Source organism: Arachis duranensis, chromosome 3, assembly GCF_000817695.3.
Source record: "Arachis duranensis cultivar V14167 chromosome 3, aradu.V14167.gnm2.J7QH, whole genome shotgun sequence".
Lineage (NCBI taxonomy): Eukaryota > Viridiplantae > Streptophyta > Magnoliopsida > Fabales > Fabaceae > Arachis > Arachis duranensis.
The window spans coordinates 6868897-6887799 of record NC_029774.3 but is presented as its reverse complement, the minus strand read 5'-3'; the positions used below and the strand labels follow the sequence as shown (position 1 = coordinate 6887799).

General features: G+C 34.5%; 3 protein-coding genes and 1 pseudogene across 3 annotated transcripts; 1 reads left to right on the top strand and 3 right to left on the bottom strand.

Annotated features, from left to right (window-relative positions):
• Nucleotides 1-5422: 5422 nt before the first annotated feature.
• LOC107477234 (uncharacterized mitochondrial protein AtMg00310-like) lies at nt 5423-5941 on the bottom strand. The gene has a single exon (XM_016097216.1). It carries the CDS (start codon nt 5939-5941, stop codon nt 5423-5425), a length of 519 nt encoding a protein of 172 aa, XP_015952702.1.
• A 2949-nt stretch (nt 5942-8890) lies between these two features.
• LOC107477209 (uncharacterized) lies at nt 8891-11955 on the top strand. The gene is made up of 7 exons (XM_016097191.3): nt 8891-9312; nt 9436-9494; nt 10284-10343; nt 10419-10488; nt 10816-10885; nt 11369-11395; nt 11545-11955. Exons 1-7 carry the CDS (start codon nt 9106-9108, stop codon nt 11592-11594), a joined length of 543 nt encoding a protein of 180 aa, XP_015952677.1. The 5' UTR covers nt 8891-9105; the 3' UTR covers nt 11595-11955.
• A 197-nt stretch (nt 11956-12152) lies between these two features.
• Nucleotides 12153-16013, bottom strand: LOC107477233 (putative pentatricopeptide repeat-containing protein At5g59900). Its single transcript, XM_052258116.1, has 3 exons — nt 15942-16013; nt 12715-15653; nt 12153-12611 (listed from the first exon to the last, which is right to left on the bottom strand). The coding sequence occupies exons 1-2, from the start codon at nt 16011-16013 to the stop codon at nt 12936-12938; spliced, it is 2790 nt and encodes a 929-aa protein (XP_052114076.1). The 3' UTR covers nt 12153-12611; nt 12715-12935.
• Nucleotides 16014-16564: 551 nt separating this feature from the next.
• Nucleotides 16565-18903, bottom strand: part of LOC107477232 (lysine-specific demethylase JMJ13-like) — a 2594-nt pseudogene continuing 255 nt past the window's right edge.

Sequence of the window (18903 nt, the reverse complement as noted above, 5' to 3'; positions counted from 1 at the left end):
AATAGATTTTCGATCATCTGTATCTGCTCCCCAGTCAGCATCTAAAAAGGCAATTAATGGTGAGTCAGTACAAGATGTATATAGGGTAACAAAAGTAGATGTTATTCTCACGAAAAGTGAAGGATATGATTTTGTGCTTGTAAAACCAAATCTGTTTAAAGTAGCATATAGGGTTAAGAACTATGTTCTTAGGGCTTGTTTGAGACCATAAATTGCTTTCTTTAATCTACACACAAGAGGAGGATTAGTATCATTAAAACCTTGTGGCTGTGTCATATACACTGTTTCATGTAATTCTTCATTGAAAAATGCATTATCAAAATTAAATTGTCTCAAATGCCAACTTCTACTTAAGGCAATTGAGATTATAATTTGAATAGTTTGAGACTTTATGACTAGACTAAAGGTTTGTTCAAAGTCCAATCCCTCTCTTTGATGAAAATCTTTTGCAACAAGTCTAGTTTTGTATCAAATGACTTGGCTTTGAGGATTCTTTTTCAAGGCAAACACTCATTTACTACCAATGATAGTAGCACTAGATGGAGGAATAGTAAGATCAAAAGTGTTGCATTTAGAGACAGCATCCATCTCAGTTTGCATAGTCTTAGATGGAGGTGGGTTTGTTGGGTTTGTATTATGAGATGTTGGAGGTTTAGATAGAATTGGTGCTGATCCAATGATAATCTGATTTGTTGGTGCAGCAACTTGAGAACACTGATTAGTAGAGAAATGAGAAGCATATGGGAATTTCAACTCATCAAAAACCACATTACTAGAAATATAAAGTTTACCATTTTGTGCTAGATATTTATAGCTTGTATGATTATTATCATATCCCAAGAATAAGCACATATCAGATTTGTAATTAAATTTATGCATGTTATAAAGTCTCAAAAGAGGATAACAAACACACTCAAATATCTTTAAGAATTGATAATCAGGTTTATGCTTAAGCATTTGTTCAAAAGATGATATATTATGTAAAATAATTGTAGCCAGTCTATTAATGAGATACACTGTAACTTGGAATGAATCATTCCAAATAATGTTACTCATATTATTTTAATTCTAGAAATAAATATAATACCAACAAATAAAATTATCATAATTAAATTTTAACAAAAATAGTTTTTTATAATAATATTTTTTGTCATAATAATTAATAAATTTTTGGAATTATCTAATATTAAATTGTATTTATTTAAATCAGTTTTTATACATGAACAACTATATGTTGGATTGTACTTATGTAATTTATCATAATGCGTCGTTATTTAGTGTAAACTAAACTATAGGAAGATATACAAATTGCAAAGTACTATTTAGTAAAGTGAAGTGAGTTGTTCCTGAAATAATACTTGTCTATTTGTGTAACCTAGTTATAAGGAAATGGGTTGTTTGTGTTGATGGGAGATAACACGTGCTTGTGTCTGGCTAGTGGGTACTGTTGATATCAATTATTTAAGGAAATATCGGAAGGGTACCATATATTACATCGTATATAATTACATAATAATAATAATAAGATAATTTCGTATCATGTAGATTTTGCTGGGATGTCGCACTGATTATTATTTTATTTCTTTTTTTTTTTAATTGCATTTTGGGTAGCTGAAATTATGCTATTTTTAATACTCTAATCTTTCATTTGCTCCCACGTACTACGATTACATCGAGTACGAAAATTTTATCCGTTGAGAATTGCTTCACTGAATAACTTTCTTTTTTATTATTTTGAGACGATTGTAAATTCGAGATAATCTTTTTGAGATGCGAGGGCGAGAAAATGCATGAAAAAATAAATGGAAATGGGAGCTCTAGAAAAAGCCTAGAGGCTAGATCCCTAGAAATTTAGAATACACATTGAGAATTAAAAAATATATAATTTTATATATATACACCATTTTTTTGTGCAAATTAAAGTTTACTAGTAAAATATCATGGCATGGTTTCCACAGAAAACATTTTGATTTTTGGTGGAACTTTCATTTTTCATATTTTCTTTCATAACTCCTTCCTGTCTTCACTTGTTGAAAGATTTTTATGTTTATTATCCTGCCTATTTTCTTTGGCAATATAATATTCTATTTTGATTGTATAGTTTTCATCTTTTTTGTATGGCTAATATAAGTAGTCCTCTTTGTTGCTAAGAATCTCTTTATTGATCTCCGGGGACTCTTTTCCTTAATAGTTCCTTCCATTCCATAAAATTACTTCTCTAAACCCATGAGGAGTCTCTTTTATATGTTGCTGTCTAAAAATTGTCATCCCAAAAATATAGCGATTTTAATATTTGCTCCCAAATTAAATTTACATTTTTCATTGCCCTTCACACTTGTTTGGCAAGATAGGCAATATTTTATGTTTCAAAATCCTTAATTCCCAGCCCTGTATCGCTTCGGCTTTTTGTAATGGTGTCCAATTCATCCAATGGGATGGGACATTAGACCCATCTAAGTCTTGATTTTGGTGTTTATGGGCCCGTTCAATTTTTTATAGGTAGCAAGAACATAACAATAAATTATTTCAGTGCCCAAAAAGAACAATGAAATTACTTTATAAACTGGTAGTTCATCACTTGATTTCTTAATTAAGAAGTCTAGAATTTAACCAAATTAAATTATTTAAATAATTTGTTTATTCATCTATTTAAATAAATGTCAAATTTAGAGATATCGTAAGAAATAAAAAAACAAGTCTAGAATTCAAATAACGATCTTAAATAATAATTTTTTTTACAATTAAAACATCTAACAAAAAAAAATGATTAATGGTTTTACTAATTTGAATGAGTAAAACAACATATTTAAAATTAAAACTTTAAACCTTTTTAAATTTTTATACCTAAAATACTCAGAAAAATTATACATTCAAGTCTTTTAATTAATTAAGTTCAACAAAATTAAAATAATATATCTAAAACTCACATGTTACTTTTATTTCAATTAAAACAAAATCATATATAACTAAATTTTACATACATGTCTTACGTCATCTTCTTCTTCTTCAAGTTCATACCACCTTCTTCTTCTTTTTTTTTTTAAATAAAGGAAGATTAACACAATAAAGTAGAGCAGAGACACAGAAATAAAAAGAAACATACAGAACAACAGCCAAAATAAATCAATCTCCTGGCAACTCTAGTATTGCCATCAGCTACCCACTGGATCACAACCACGCCATTCTGTATAGCTCAACACCGTCCTTGTTTGAATTACCCCAATGCTTGCTCTTTTATTATTGAAGATTTGTACATTACGTTCTAACTAGATGTTCCAAATCAGTGCAAAAAATGCTGTCATCCACATCTTCTGCCCTTGTTGTTTATTGTGCATGCCACTCCAACTCTCAAACAGTTCTTTAATGGTTCCAGAAATTACCCACTCTCTACGAAACAACCGCACCCAATTGCACCACACATGCCATGTTACCTCACATCGAAGAAATAAATGCTCAGCAGATTCGATTTCCTTAGTACACATCACACAAATGCTATCACTTTGAATGTTAACTCCTAGTTTAGTCAACCTTTCCTTGGTGTTAACTCTACCAACTAGCATAAACCATCCAAAAAACTCAATCCTCGGAGGTACGAAACCTTTCCAAAGTGGACTTGTGAAGCTATAGCTCGTGATGTCATCCGACAACGTCTCCGATTATATGGCCTGCATAAAGGAATTCGTAGAAAAAATATCTTTATTGTCAAACTTCCACACCACATTGTCTTCGCGCCCGGATGATAGTTTCACTGGCCTTAACCTCTCATGGAACTGACGGAGAAGTTCCAGCTCCCATTGAAACAACTCCCTTCTCCATCGAAAATTTCATATCCACTCTAATCCATTTCAAAACCCGCAATCCCCAATGCAACATCCTTGTTGGCTTGAAATAGAGAAGAATCTTGAAAAACTCACTTTCAGAGCACCACCCTAAACCCAGTTATCCTCCCAAAATCGGATTTTTCTACCATTACCTACTTCCATCGTCAGGCTACTAACCATTTTATCTTAAATCCATGATTTTTTTTATATTCAGCTGACATATGTCTTATTCTTTTTCTTCAAGTCCAAAATCTTGAAAAAATTTCAATTAAAAAATTCTTATTAATCGTTAAAAAATTTTAATGTGCCATAACCTTTTTTTTTCTTCTTCAACTCTGGAACATGTAAAAAATTTTTTCTTCTTCTTTAAATTTAAAATTTCTTATGTTATAATTAAAAAATTTTAATGTTAAAATTATAAAATTTTTGTAAAATTAAATTTTTTTTTGTCTTTTTCTTCTAATCTTGAACCTTAAGAAAATTTTGGTTAAGAAATTTGATCACAATTAAAAAAATTTTAATTTCAATGTCAAAGTCAAACCCAAAATCTTGAAAAGAGCATCTAGTTTAGAATCTTGAACATGTGTAAACAATTTTTGTTAGTTATACTCTTTTTTTTTTTCAAAGATAGTAGGTTATATTTCATTAATTATTGAAAAATGAAATACAAAGATGTCCAAAAGCAGGACAGCATAATGAAAGGTGGGGATTTCCCAAAAACACTACACTGAAGGTATTCATCCAACGGTGCAAGGTCGAAAAACGGAAAAAAATCTTAAAGAAGAAAGAATGATAAATCAAATTGAATGCAACTAAGAGCTTGCCTCATGGAGATGACGACCTAAACTTGGAGTTCTTTGGATTTCACGGAGCAACTTGACAGAGCTTGCTAGAATGGCAGACGGCATTGAAGTAGAACCTTCAAAAATCAACTGGTTGCGAGCTTTCCAGCAGTTCCAGCAAATGATGGCAAGCAATTGAGGATTACGGTCATCATTCTTCAACAGGTTAAGCATCTCTGTTGATACAATCCATCATGTCCAAAAGTCGTTAGGACTCTGAGGGGGAAGACAGTCACGAAGATAACTCTGAGACCATACATCTTTAATTCTAGAGCAATCGATCAAACAATGAGTGACTGTTTCGGTGGCTTCATGACAGCAGGGGCATATTGGTGATATAGATGGGATGCGGTGATGAATCTGAGCAAGCACCGGGAGCCGGCCATAGAGAGCTTTCCAGATAAATAGCTTAATTTTGTGAGGCAAGCTCAACTTCCATAGATCAATCCACGGCTTTTTCTGTTGCATATAATTAGGGCAAAGCTCCAGAGGCGGATGGTAAAATAAATAGCCAATTCTGTAACCTGAAGCTGTATCATATTGTTTGGATTTGTTCAAATCCCATTGCAATTTGTCCCTACTCTGCTGAATTTTAACTGACAAAATCTTGTTTGCAACGTCTTGGGGAAATAATTCTTGAATAAGATTCTGATTCCAATTCCTATCTTCAGTAATTAGATCTTTAACTCTTGGAACCAACTCAGCAATAGCTTGTCTATTTGGCATGTCATAAATCATTAAAGGATACGGAGAAGGCAGTCAAGGATCCTCAAAGGTTCGGATATTCTCTCCAGTACCCACAGCCCAATTAAGACCTTTTTCAACAATCTTTCGGCCTTCCAGTATACTCCTCCATCCCCAAGAAGGTAAGACTCTAATTTCTGCCGTTATAGCATTACCATTGCTAAAGTATTTACCTCTTAGGATTTTGGATAATAAGGAAGTAGGCTGTGTTACAAGTCGCCAAAACTGTTTGCCTAAAAGTGCCAGATTTTGGATTCTGAGATCTTTAAATCCAAGGCCTCCTTCTTTTCGTGGGCGAGTCATAGTGTCCCAGCTAATCCAAGCCATCCGCCTTTCAGAACCTTTTTGTTCCCACCAGAACTGAGAAAGTAGAGAGTGAATTTCTGAGATTAAACCATCAGGCAACTTGAAGCAAGACAATGTATAAATAGGAATAGCTTCTCCCACTGCCTTAAGGAATACGTGTCTACCACCTGACGATAGAAGATTGCGCTTCCACCCTTGGATTCTTTTCCGAACCTTTTCTTTGATCATACTAAAAGAAGTCTTTTTCGATTTAGAGACTGTAGAAGGCAAACCAAGGTATTTATCCTGAGCCCCCAATATGATTAATATTCATAGAGTTAGCCAGTAGTGTACGAGTAGTGGATGGAGTGTTGTGGCTAAAGAATACAGCAGATTTATTAAGATTTACCCTCTGGCCACTGTTGCTTTCATAAGAATTCAATAAATGCAGGATATTTGAACATGCTTTAGGATTAGCCTTACAGAATAAGATGGAATCATCAGCAAAGAGGAGGTGGTTGACCTTGGGACATCGTCTATGTATCTGAAGACCTTGAATTAGTCTGTTTTGTTCTGCCTTGTGTAGCAAGAAGGAGAGACCTTCTGCACAGAAAAGAAAAAGATAGGGAGATAGAGGATCTCCTTGTTGAATACCTCTATTTGGTTTGAAGAAACCATAAGGTTGTCCTTCCACAATAACAGAATAAGAAACAGTTGTCACTAATTCTCGAATCCACATGATCCACCGGGAGTCAAAACCAAACTTCTCCAATATAAACCAAAGAAAGTGCCATTCCACCCTATCATATGCCTTACTCATCTAATTTTAGCGCCATTTCATTTTCGAGTCCCCTTTTTTTGTTCTTCAAGTAATGCATACACTCGTGAGCAATTAGGATATTATCAGAGATTAATCTGCCTTTAATAAAAGCACTCTGCGTATGGCTAATTAGTCTATTCATCATACCCTGAAGTCTATGTACAAATACTTTGGAGATAATCTTGTAAAAGACTAAAGATAGGCTTATTGGTCTTACCTAAGTCATATCTTTAGCATCAGAAATCTTGGGAATAAGACAGATCTGAGTGTGGTTAAAACCCTTCAAGATTCTGCCCCCTGAAAAGAAGTTCTTAACTGTTCGAAACACATCACCATTAAGATTCAGCCACAGAAGCAATACCAACATTTGAAGTGTCATACCATCATCTCCTGGAGCACTTTGAGGATGAATGCTAAATGTCGCACGTTTCACTTCCTCCATAGTCACTGGTCTTTGAAACCTACGGTTCATGTGAGCTGTAACCTTAGGTTCAAAATCAGTAAACAGAGGTTCAGGGTTCTCATGACAACTGGATGAAAAGATGTCCTTGAAATAAGATTCAGCCACAGAAGCAATACCAGCATTTGAAGTAGCCACTTCACTGTCACTGCCAGTTAGTTGCCAAATTCTATTCCTTCGGGTTCGATTTCTAAATTTCTGATGGAAGAAAGTTGTATTCTGATCGCCAGATTTGAGCCATTTGACTCTAGACTTATCTTTCCAATAAGATTCCTCATTTTGCAATGCTTTTTCAAGTTTGTCCTCTATTTCTAAAATGATGTCACCTTCATGAATTCCTGCTAAACGAAGTTTCTCTAATTCAGACTGTAGTAAATCAATCTCCACCTTCGAATTAGATTTGTATTCTTGCTGCCATCTGACAATCTTATGTCGACAACGCTTTAGTTTTTGAGCTAGGATATACATGGCTGAACCATCAATCTGTTCGTGCCAAACCTCTCTAACAATCTGCCTTATTTCATCATTGGAACACCATCTTTCTTGGAATTTGAATCGGCGTTTAGATCTCTCAGTTCTCGGGTTAGAGTCTAAGAGAAGAGGGGAGTGATCCGAGCTTGATTCTGACAGTCTAAGAACCGTTGCATTGGGATAGAGTTGCTGCCAATCAACTCCTACCAGGAATCGGTCCAGTCTTTCCTGTATCAACTCATCACCCCTCCGTCTATTCAACCAAGTGAATGGTCTTCCGACCATACCAATATCAATCAGAGAATTATCATCAATAAAACTGATAAAGGTTTCGATGGAAGAAGGAGATTTAGCACCCCCACCTGCTTTCTCCAATTGACTAGAAATGACATTAAAATCACCCATTAACACAACCTTACCATCAAACTGTTGTGTGACTGAAGTTAATTCAGCAAACTGAGTCATTCTATGTTGATCATTTGAACTGAGATAAACACCTAGAACACCATAGGGATCATTAGATCCAGCTGTCAGAACTGATGCCGCAATGAAGAATCTACCATGCTACAAAATCTGAACAGTGCAACCATCCCTCCATGCCATTGCCAAACCCCCTGATAATCCATCCGGATCCACAATAAACCATTCCTTGAAACCACAAGATCTTAATTTTCCTTCAATTGTTAGCTATACTCTAACAAGACTATTACAACGCAAGTTAATCGCTCTAAATATTAATGAGCTATAATTTAAATGGTATAATTTTTTTATATTTACCTAAAAAATTGTTAGTTTAAATATCTATATTTTTAGTAAAAAAAATTTTAATTAATCTAAATAAATTTAAAAAAAAAGTCATAACATAAGTGAGAATGAGTGAGTACATTTATTATTTTTAATATGTTCATTTGAGTATTTATAAAATGAATCTTTTCAATTTTTTTTAAATAATTAAAAGAGTAAAATATAATCTACTATCATTAATTTTATAAATAAGACTAAAAATAAATATAAAAAAGAGAACAATCAAAAATTAAAAATTACACTTTATATTGTCAACTTTTTTTAACATGTATGTTTACTAATTACTACTATGACTTTGTGAAAATCGGAAGCATTGATTTCCATTTTCTTTTCAATTTACATTGTCTAATTTTTTTTTAAAAAATTACTAATCAAGTTGTTCGATTTAAGTATTTTAAAAATAAAAAATTATATTAAAATCAGATTTCTTCGATTTTCGCTTTCAAAAAATAAAAAAATAAAAGTATAAATTAAACCTTTTAATGTGTAGTTTATTTTTCCTTTTTACATAAATTGGATGATCCGTTTCAATTAATATCAATTTAGAAAAAAATAGTGATATCAAAGAAAAACACCAAAACTTCCTATAAGAAAGTATTACACATATATTTAATCGATATAAAACAAAATTCATAATTATGGTTCTTCATTGACAGAGCTGTACTTCTTTTAACTCCGAAAACCCTATAAACGCCATAAACCATAACCGTAGGATAGTTTAACGTCTAATTCACTGATTCCTTTAATCTTGATTCTCTGAACCTACACTCTTTTGTTCCCTTTAATCTTTTCAAAGCATTTCTCAGTAGCAGTTCCATCAAATCAAAGGGTTCTTCAATCTGAGGTGTGCTTGAAAAAATGGAACTAACATGGTTGAGTGCCATTATTGTTGGTGCTGGATACCTTGCTTTGGGTTACTTCATTGGTTCCAAATACCCACCTCGCTTCCTCTTCTCACCTAAACTTTCCATTGACAACACCAACCGGAACAGCAACACGAAATCTAAACCCAAAGAGTCCCTTGAGATTGAACAGCTCGCTAACATTCTCGATGATTTCAAAATGGTATTCGTCAAATTCCCCATTTTTTTCTCCACTGACCCACTTGGTGAATCATAATGGGTAGCTTAAAAATTGCTCCTTTTTGCTTTCTTTTGTTGATTTGTCCTCTTTTATATATATATGCAGGTATTGGTGGTACGGAACGATCTTAAAATGGGCAAAGGGAAGATTGCTGCTCAATGCAGGTAATGCTTGGTGTTATTTTGAATTCATATGTGGTTTATTATTATATTATTTACATTACTTTTGGTTATTCAAATTACCAATGTGGTTACTGACTTATTATCAGCTGCTTAGTGTGTCTTGTATATGTTTTGCTTCTATTTATTTTTTATTTTATGTGCTTGTTCATGAAAAGCATGATATGTAAATGTAAAGACTAATGAAAGATTTTTTTTTTTTTTTGGGTGAGACCAGGATAGAATGATTCTAAATCTTCATAAAATTGAATGTGTAATATTTGTAACTGAATTTTGAGTTTTACTATTTAGAATGTGTAATTATGCTCATCAAGTATTGGCGTCTTATTCTATGGCTCTATGCCACTGTTAGATTGTTTGTATATGTCTTCTGAAAATGACAGTGGATAGCTAGCTCTGCCTTTTATAGAATATTTCATTCGAGGACAGATGTTACTAAGTGAACCTTCAATTTGAACTTTGGAAAATGCTTGAAGTTGATGATATTACTTGCTTTGTTTGCAAATTTGAAGCTTTAGTAACGTTCAAATTGATTAATATTCTGAGCTTCTGACATGACAAGCTGTTGTATTTTGTAGAAGGACACTAGTATAAAGATCACGATGAACTAATGTATTGCTTCTACTTTGTTTATTACTTATTTGTTGTTCATCCCTCCCCATCTCCCCAAACAAGAAAATATTTTTGATTATATTGTTTCATTTTTGTGAACATTTTTTAATTGATTAATGGTTCAAACCTAACTATCCTTTTTTACCTTTTCATTTGGTGCAGTCATGCAACTTTAGGCCTATATAAAAAGGTCCTTCATCGAGCACCAAAGGCTTTGAATAGGTACTATAGCAACCTTGGCAGCATTTGTAGGTCATCATGAATTGCTAACTTCAGTCTGATGTTGTCAATGTGCAGGTGGGAGATGTGTGCACAGCCTAAGGTGGTTGTGAAAATTGAAAGTGAAGAAGATATGCTAGCTTTGCAAGTAAGTATTGCTCACTGCAATTTAACACTGCACTAGTTATGTTATCGCTTAAGCTGTTTAAGATCTTGACATTGAATACTTGCCTGTATATAACAGTTCTTATACTTTAACAGAAAAGATATATATATATATTTGTTTCAAATCAACTAGTCATTTCACTCATTTGCCTTCTTGTTCTTCAATTTTGCATCTCCATAAATTTGATTCACTTTGTCCTCAAGCACCAATATTACCTTTGTTTTCTTTCCCTTTTGCCATGAATTTTTTAATGCATATTTCTTCTCTCTGAAGTTTGGTTTGCTCTAGTAAAATTGCTTAATGTGTCAGGAAAGGGCTAAATCACTGAAGTTACCCACCCATATCACAATTGATGCTGGGAGAACACAGATTGCACCAAGTGAGTAGTGGGAACTTCCTTTAGTTTGTAGCTAATTGATTTCTAGTATCCACGACATAGTTGGAAATTTCACCACTGTGTTGTGTTAAATTTACTACTTCATAGCAGCGTCATATGAAATAAAAAATGTTGTCCTGCATTTGATGTCCGGTATATTTGTATGGGGCAATCCATTGCTAGAATTGAAAGTAGAGATAGTTTCCTGCAATCAGTTTAAAATGAAATAGTTTTCTTATTGCCCCCTTTTTCGCTTACCTATTATCTTGGAGTTTAATTCATGCTTGAAATTGCACGATCATGCGTACATTCTAGCAGAAGAGATGTTCAATCCAATCCCTTGGACTATCTGTAACTCTATCTTCATGCTCAATATTAGATAGAATGCATAGCTAAATTTATCTGGATTTTCTTTATTCATTTGTTCCATTTTCTACTTTTTATGATATCTGCTTTAATTTACTGTTCCCATTTTTCTTCTTCCAGATTCAAGAACTGTGATGGCAATTCTTGGTAATGGTCTCCTCTAATTATCATTCTTTTTTTATCCCCCTCTCTTGTCATGCCCCAGTAGCAGTTTCTCATTCCTTTGCCCCCAAAATTATATAAACAGCTCAAGTATAGTTTGATTTAATCTGATTTTGATATATATTAATATGCAGGACCTGTTGAAGTGGTAGATGATGTAACAGGTGGACTGAAACTGCTATAGTTTTCTCTCCAATCAAGATGATTAGGCTTTACCTGAGTTCTCAACTTTTCATGAAGGATAACTGATCAAACTTCTTGGAGATTACAAGATTACATCCCTTCTTAGATTTGCATGCCCACAAAGAATTTGCAATTAGTCATTTAGTTGATACTAATGATGATGATGAAAACTTTAATTTGAAAATAGGAATCATCTGTACTGAAAATACAGAATGCTGCAATTAAGTTTATGTGAAATGTTTTGATAAGTGGGATATATGCCAGGTGGAAGAATAAGACATTGGGAAGTGTGTGGACGGTTTCCATTTTATTCTATTTCACCATCATTAATACAAAATTAAATTAGAACGTGTTTATTGTTATGATATAAAATTACAGAACATGTTTAGAAATTTATTTCATTTTAAAGTTTCATTTAATAGTTAATCAATGATAGTAGTAAATGCTTTCTAAGCATCTAATCAAATGTGTTTTTAGATGATCGTGAAGAGTAAACCATCTTTACAAAGATAGCACATAGAAATTAAATCATTAATCTTACTGCATAATATAAGATCAATTAATATCAAACAAAAAAATGCAGTACATATATTATAATTCACTAATAATCAGCATAACCTGGAAACATGCCATGCATTCTCCTTTTTTCTTCATAGATACAACTAACAGTTACAGGGGATGGAAAACAAATAAACTAAGTCAGAAACATTGGCCCTAAAATTTGAAGCAAAGGCCTCTGGAATACATTGAGGAAGAATTATAATATACAGAATTCTTGCTATAAGCTTCCACAAGTCTGCAAAATTATCTTGAGGTTTGTGCATGTACAAGGGGAAAGTATTCGTATAAGCAATTCAAAAAGAATCCATCATGAACCAGTCATAAAAGGCACTTATTGACAGGGAGTATAAACAAGCAGTTAGTGCATGTGTGTGGAACCAAAGGAAGACACAATGTTTTGTCTCCCTTTTTGTATTGATAGGTAGCTTCCTCAGTATTCATGTTTGGCGCGTTTAGTCTGCACCAAAAATTGTAAATGGTAAATGTAATAGATGAAAGAGCTAAATGTAAGTGATACATAATATTAAGCAAGTTGAAACCAAAGCTAACAAGAATTTTACCAGGTCCTTCCCATTTGAATATGACGCCATATCGCAATGCAGAAACTTTTTCGGATAATTCAACCCCAAGAGAGCAATGCTATCTATTTTGATATGGCATAGCAATCTTCAATTGGGTAACTCCATTGCCATGTTGAACTCTCCAGTTACACAAAAACCGCGTTTGCAGAAGTTACTTGTTACCAAATCAGATTCTAGTTTGTCTAGAATGGTATGCCAGTTTAACCGCTGCTCCTGCTGCTACATTGCCCCCTGTGCAGTACTCGAAAATTTTGCCTTGGCTTCACCCCTCTCCTCAGCAAGTCATCGCGCAACTCAAATGCTTTGTTGAGCTCTCCATTAACACAACAACCATATAGTAACAAGTTATATGCAACCAAGTCCGGCTCAAGACCTTTGTTTAGCATGGTATCCCACAATGTAACTGCTTCTCCTACGTTGCCACTTCTGCAGTACTCATAAATTAAAGTTGAATAGGTAATACAGTCGGGGAAAATGCCATTTTCGGTCATTTCAGAAAGCACCTTGCTGGCTTCGTTAAATCTACCTAACTTGCAGAAGCCACGAATAAGGATGTTGTATGTTACAGTGTTCGCCAAAAGCCCTTTAAGCATTGCATGGTGGAGACCCATAGCTTCCTCCATATGCCCTTCGCTGGTAAGACGATCAAGAAAACAGCCATATGTGATTGAATTTGGAGGGACATTTGCAGCCATCATTTTTTTAAAGAGAAGACCTGCTCTGTCCATTTCACCCGCCTTGCATAGACCATTCATCAAAGCAGTATATGTTACAACATTGGGAAAGCATTCCTCCGTAAGCATCAAATCCCAACACTGGAAAGCCTTCTCAAAAGATCCTTCTTTGCTGAATGCATCGATCATACTTGTATATATTACATTATCAGGTTTCAATCCATGATCCTGCATCTGTTTTAAGAGACCAAATAGTGTTTTCCTATCTAGTTGCTTCAGTGAACCGTCGATGAGAACAGCATGGCAAACCAAATCTACATTGATTCCTCTTTGAATCATATCAGAAGCAGTGCTCAATGCCTCCACCAATCTTCCTTCTTGGCAATAACCATGTAGAAGTGCACTATAGCACATCTCGTTTAATTTACGGTCCTGTTTGTGTAGAACATCAACAAAATTTTTAGCATCTGAAACCCTGCCAGCAGAACAAAGGCCACTGATAAGAGGTCTGTAGGTATATGTGTCCGGAACAAGGCCTTTCTGAAGCATCTCATCAAGTAATTCAAAGGCCTTGTCAATTTTACCACTCCTACAATACCCTTCAATCATAACATTATATGTTACCTCATTTGGGGTGATTTTCTTTTCCACCATTTCAACAAAAAGTTTGGATGCTTCAGCCATATTATTTGCACTGCAAACCCCAGAAATAAGCGCAGTGAAGGTATACACATTTGGGGCAATTCCTTTTTCAATCATCATATCATACAGTTGGAATGCTTTTCGTAGTTGTAGATCTTTGCAATATCTACTAATCAACGGCGTAAAGGTTGTCGCAGTAGGCTCCAAACCATTATTGATCATCCGAGCGAACAAAGACTCGGCAGCACTCAAATGTCCAAACATGCATTGGCCATTTATCATAGAGTTGTATGCATATACAGTTTCTGCTATGCCAGCCTCTATCATTCTATCAAAATAAGATATCGCGACATCCAACCTCCCCCTTCTGCAAAAGGAATCAATCAGAATAGAATAAGTAATATCGTTGGGATGCAAGTTCACCAAACACATATTATTATAAAGCAACTCTGATTTATCCAAATCTCCTCGTTTGCACAAAGCGTTGATTAATGCATTACAAACAAACAAATTTGGCAGAAAACCAAATCTGCTTACCTGAACAACCAAATTATAAGCATCATCAATTTTTCCTTGCTTTCTTAACCCATCCACTAGCCCTGATACAACAGCTTCACTCGGAACAAAGCCGAATTCAATCATTTCATTAAAAAGATGCAATCCAGCCTCAAATTGTTGCACCCTACAAAAACCAAGAACTAGGGTGCAGTATGTAACCAAATCTGCTTTCAGACCCTTTTCACTCAATGATCTTTTAACCTCAACAGCTTCCAAAACGCGATCACCCTTGCATAGCCCATGAATTAAGACATTATAAGTTACGATACTCAGATCAAACTTATTCACTTCCATCCACCAAACCTTCTCCTTAGCCTTGGAAAAATCCTTCAATTCACACAAGCTCCGAATGACAGCCGAACAAGTATAAGAATCCGGTCGAACACCCACATTCACCGACTCATCAAACAATTCCAAAACCATTATAAACCTTCTAATTCTCAATAAACCATTCAAAAGCGCACTCAGTGTTCTAACTTCAGGCAACAACTTGTTTTCAAGCATGAGCTTTGCAACCACCACAGCATCTAAAACCCTTCTATTTTGCAAGTAACTCTGAACCAACAAATCAAAACCCAAATTTGACAAAAACTTACATTTGCGATGAGAATCCAAGAAGCATGAAAAAACGAATTTTGGTTCCGACCCACGTAAGAGAAGAGTATGCAAGAGCGAATTGGCGGGCCAGAAGAGCTTCTGATGAACAAGAGCATGAACCAAGATGGCAAAGGACGTTGTGGAATGGTTGAAGCTCTTGTGCAAACCGAGGAAGTTGAAGAACCTCAAAGCTAACTTGGAATCGTCGAGGGTTCGGATCAAGAGCTGTTCAACATGGTGGGGCCTCAATGTGGAGGAAATAGAAGGGTCGCTGAAGGCAAGTTTCCAGCTCTGGTTTCCTCGGACGATGTCGGAGAGGAGTGAGACAAAACGAGTGTCGTTTTGTTGAGGAGAACCCTCCGTGGAAGCGTGATATTCATTGCGGTGTTTAAAGACAGCTACTTTCTCTCTCTCACTCTCTCTCTCACTCTCTCTCTCATCAGAATGCTGCAACACTCGAACGAACCCCGCTGCTAACGTTCTTCTTCACCTCTTCAATATTCTTTTGGTCTTGGGCTGTGCCCACAAAACCCTACCCAGATCCGTACGTAATACTAATTTACTATAAATCTAAATTTTATTTAAAACTTAATCAAACTTTTTAGATTTTTTTTTATTTAAATTAAATAAATATAATATTTACCAAAATAAATAAACGTGAAAGAAATTACTAAAATACATTTTCAGTCACATCTTAAGTGCCTGCGAATCATATCTCGTATACACTCGAAATACGTGCATTTTGTGATTCGGGACAGTGCATCCGAGATAAGGGAGAAGAAAACGCGTTTTCTGATTCGGTACCATATCTCGGATGCATTTACCCCAATCAACGTATCTCAGGGTGCAGTGTATCCGAGATATGCTTATGTGCCTACATAACATGAGATTAGTGCACGCAAGATATAATCATTTTGGAGACTGACTTTTTGTACTGGAGATGTGAATGAAAATGTATTTTAATAATTTTTTCCACGTTTATTTATTTGATAAATATTATATTTATTTAATTTAAATAAAAAAATCCTACTTTTTTGTGTGTGTTAGTTACTTAGAAATATTATTCTGGTGTTTTGTTATTAGCAGGGAGATTTGTTTCATGTAATCAACATTCACTTAAAAGAAAAATAAAATTAGCTTACTTAAGGGAAGTATGCAAATTGCAAAGTATTGAGGCTAATAAAAGTCAATGTACATTCCTTAATAATCCTACTGCTTAAACCAATAGCAAAAGTAAACTAATTACAACAAACCAAATTCTAAGCTCTAAACTAATATGCACATCATGAATGAATAATAATAGTTACAAATACATGGACTTGTATAATAGTGACCAAGTTCATGCATGAGCAAGCTCATCATTTTTTATCCTTTGCTTTTCTCTCAATTTTTAGTGTACTTGTTTTCTGGTATCCATTCACTGTTGGAGAGCATCTTTTTCTACCATGCTTAGTTTTTTCCTTCTTCATCTTTTCTAACTTGATCTTTAAGCAGGTCATTTCTCTTGTTTTCTGTTCAGAAACTAAGCCCATGGAAGTAACTGCTTTGATGCTACCTTTTTCTTCATGCCAAGGATTGTTCTGTATTCATGTTTCAAAAGAAAACATTACTTAGACAATGCCAAAAAAGCATTCCTAACCATCAAAACTATAGTCATTCTCATGATTTAATTTGTATATTCTTACATGGGAATCTTGGATGCAATCATAATCATTTCCAGGGGATAACATGTCTCCTTCAAAATTCACCTTCCCTTTAAGTTTTAACTTTACACATTCTTCTTGTTCAAAACTCTTAGCAGCATCCTCGAATTCTAGAAAATTGTCCCTTTTATAAACAGTATATTTTCTCCCACATGAACACCTCTGCAATGCAATGTCTAAAACAAGAAAATAAATGAGTATGATTCAAATTTTCATGGTAAGATTTCTCAAAACAAAGATATAATAATACTCTTACCATGGTAAAGACAAATGGGAAGAGAATAGCAGTGCTTGCACATCAAGTAAGCTACATAACAATCTCTATGGCAGTTGCTACAAATCAAGGTACCTACAGTATTCGAAGAAATTGAACATTCTCTGGAAGCTTTAAGTCGCAAAAGGGCCTTCTCATAAAATTGCATAAACTGCACGAAAGACGCAACAGTTGCAAGATAAGATTGGAAATCAATATGTTTGCTCATTGAACCTCTTACTTTTGAGGACTTATAAAACTGCATTGCCTCTTTACAAAGAAGTTCCTCAAATGGAATTATAGGAAGCATTTTGAGATATGCATAACGAGTGCTAGCTATAGCCCCCATTGGAATCCAGTCTCCAATAGCAAAGTTCACTGCTTCTCCACAGTTAAAACCTGCATAAACAAAGATCAAATTACTCTACCTTCAGAACTCATATATTTGCATAATGCTCCATTTGATAACTATCTCAAGATAAAAAGTACACAAAAGATTACATTCTTAGAAAAAATTTGTGCAATCTTCTATCCACTCAAAAACTAGGGACAATGGAATAAGAATAGAGACACAACTTTTCTATCTTGTCACTGTGGCAATATCTCATACTTTCTGTCTTAAGATACTTACAAAATACAACACGAAGTGCACAGAGAAAAAAATGGCATGGATCTAAATAGATACATTACCATGACTAAATCCAGCATGATATGCTCTAGGAAAGGAGATGACAAACTCCCCTGGCTTCTGCACAGCCTTGTAAACAGCGACACCATGTTGTAGCAATATATTTGGAGGGAACATTGTAGTTTTATGCGCAAGAAGCTGGAAAGCCTCGTCTTCGCCATGTTTCGACATGATTTTATGGTTATACACATGATGCAATACAACATTTTCAAACTGAGAGGCTGCATGAGCAGGCACTCCATACCAAGTTTTGTTAGCACCTGAATGGTGATAATTTATGCTGCAAATAAAGTGAAACAGAAATAATAAAAGAAAATTAGTTTTAGCAATAATGGTGATGAAGATAATTAATGGATTAGCAAACTGAATCATGAAAAAATACCTATACAAGTAATGATCTTCTACATGCCATGCAAACATGCTGAACAGCATCCCAATATAAAGCATAGGATCAGTTATTCCCTAGAAGCAAATTCACATGGATATTAGTAGAAAAGAGAGGTTCTAACTTCAACTTAAAAAAAATCTTTGGAAACTTTTTCTTACTGGAATTTCTTTGCCAACTAATCTCAATGTAGATTGCGGCAGTCTTGAAAAATTCTGATATCAATTCAGCAAGTTAGAAAAATAAACACATGCAGAAACAAATTGTAATATAGATTCAGCAAAAAATGAAAATCCAACCTTCAAATTCCATTTGCTTCTTCCAAGCTTGTCATTAGGATGGCATGAAAAGGCACTGCCCTCAATATTGACTCCGTACTCAACGGTTCCCTTCTCTCCGTTCACCATCTCATGCCAGAATTCTTTTTCCACATCGGCCGAACCGATAAAAGCTTGATTTGCTAGAGCCTCAAATTCATGATATGTGTATTTTCTGACATATATAAATTAAGAAGTAATAAATAAAATATTTGCAACTTTTGGGAACCATAAAAGTTTTAAAGAATGATGGGAATGTTCTCTTACCTTCCACTCATTGAAAAGTTCATTATATTTTTCTCATTCCATTTAGAAAGCCGAAGAGGCTGCACATTTGTTTCAAACCTGAAG

What these genes read in the sequence shown, in the direction of transcription:
- LOC107477234 (XM_016097216.1), bottom strand. Translation starts at nt 5,941, where the DNA reads ATGATCAAAGAAAAGGTTCGGAAAAGAATCCAAGGGTGGAAGCGCAAT.
- LOC107477209 (XM_016097191.3), top strand. Translation starts at nt 9,106, where the DNA reads ATGGAACTAACATGGTTGAGTGCCATTATTGTTGGTGCTGGATACCTT. An exon ending in AAGATTGCTGCTCAATGCAG is followed by an intron (nt 9,495 to 10,283) that starts GTAATGCTTGGT and finishes CATTTGGTGCAG; the next exon opens with TCATGCAACTTTAGGCCTAT. An exon ending in GAGAACACAGATTGCACCAA is followed by an intron (nt 10,886 to 11,368) that starts GTGAGTAGTGGG and finishes TTCTTCTTCCAG; the next exon opens with ATTCAAGAACTGTGATGGCA.
- LOC107477233 (XM_052258116.1), bottom strand. Translation starts at nt 16,013, where the DNA reads ATGGTACCGAATCAGAAAACGCGTTTTCTTCTCCCTTATCTCGGATGC. An exon ending in TCCCGAATCACAAAATGCAC is followed by an intron (nt 15,654 to 15,941) that starts GTATTTCGAGTG and finishes CGAGTGTTGCAG; the next exon opens with CATTCTGATGAGAGAGAGAG.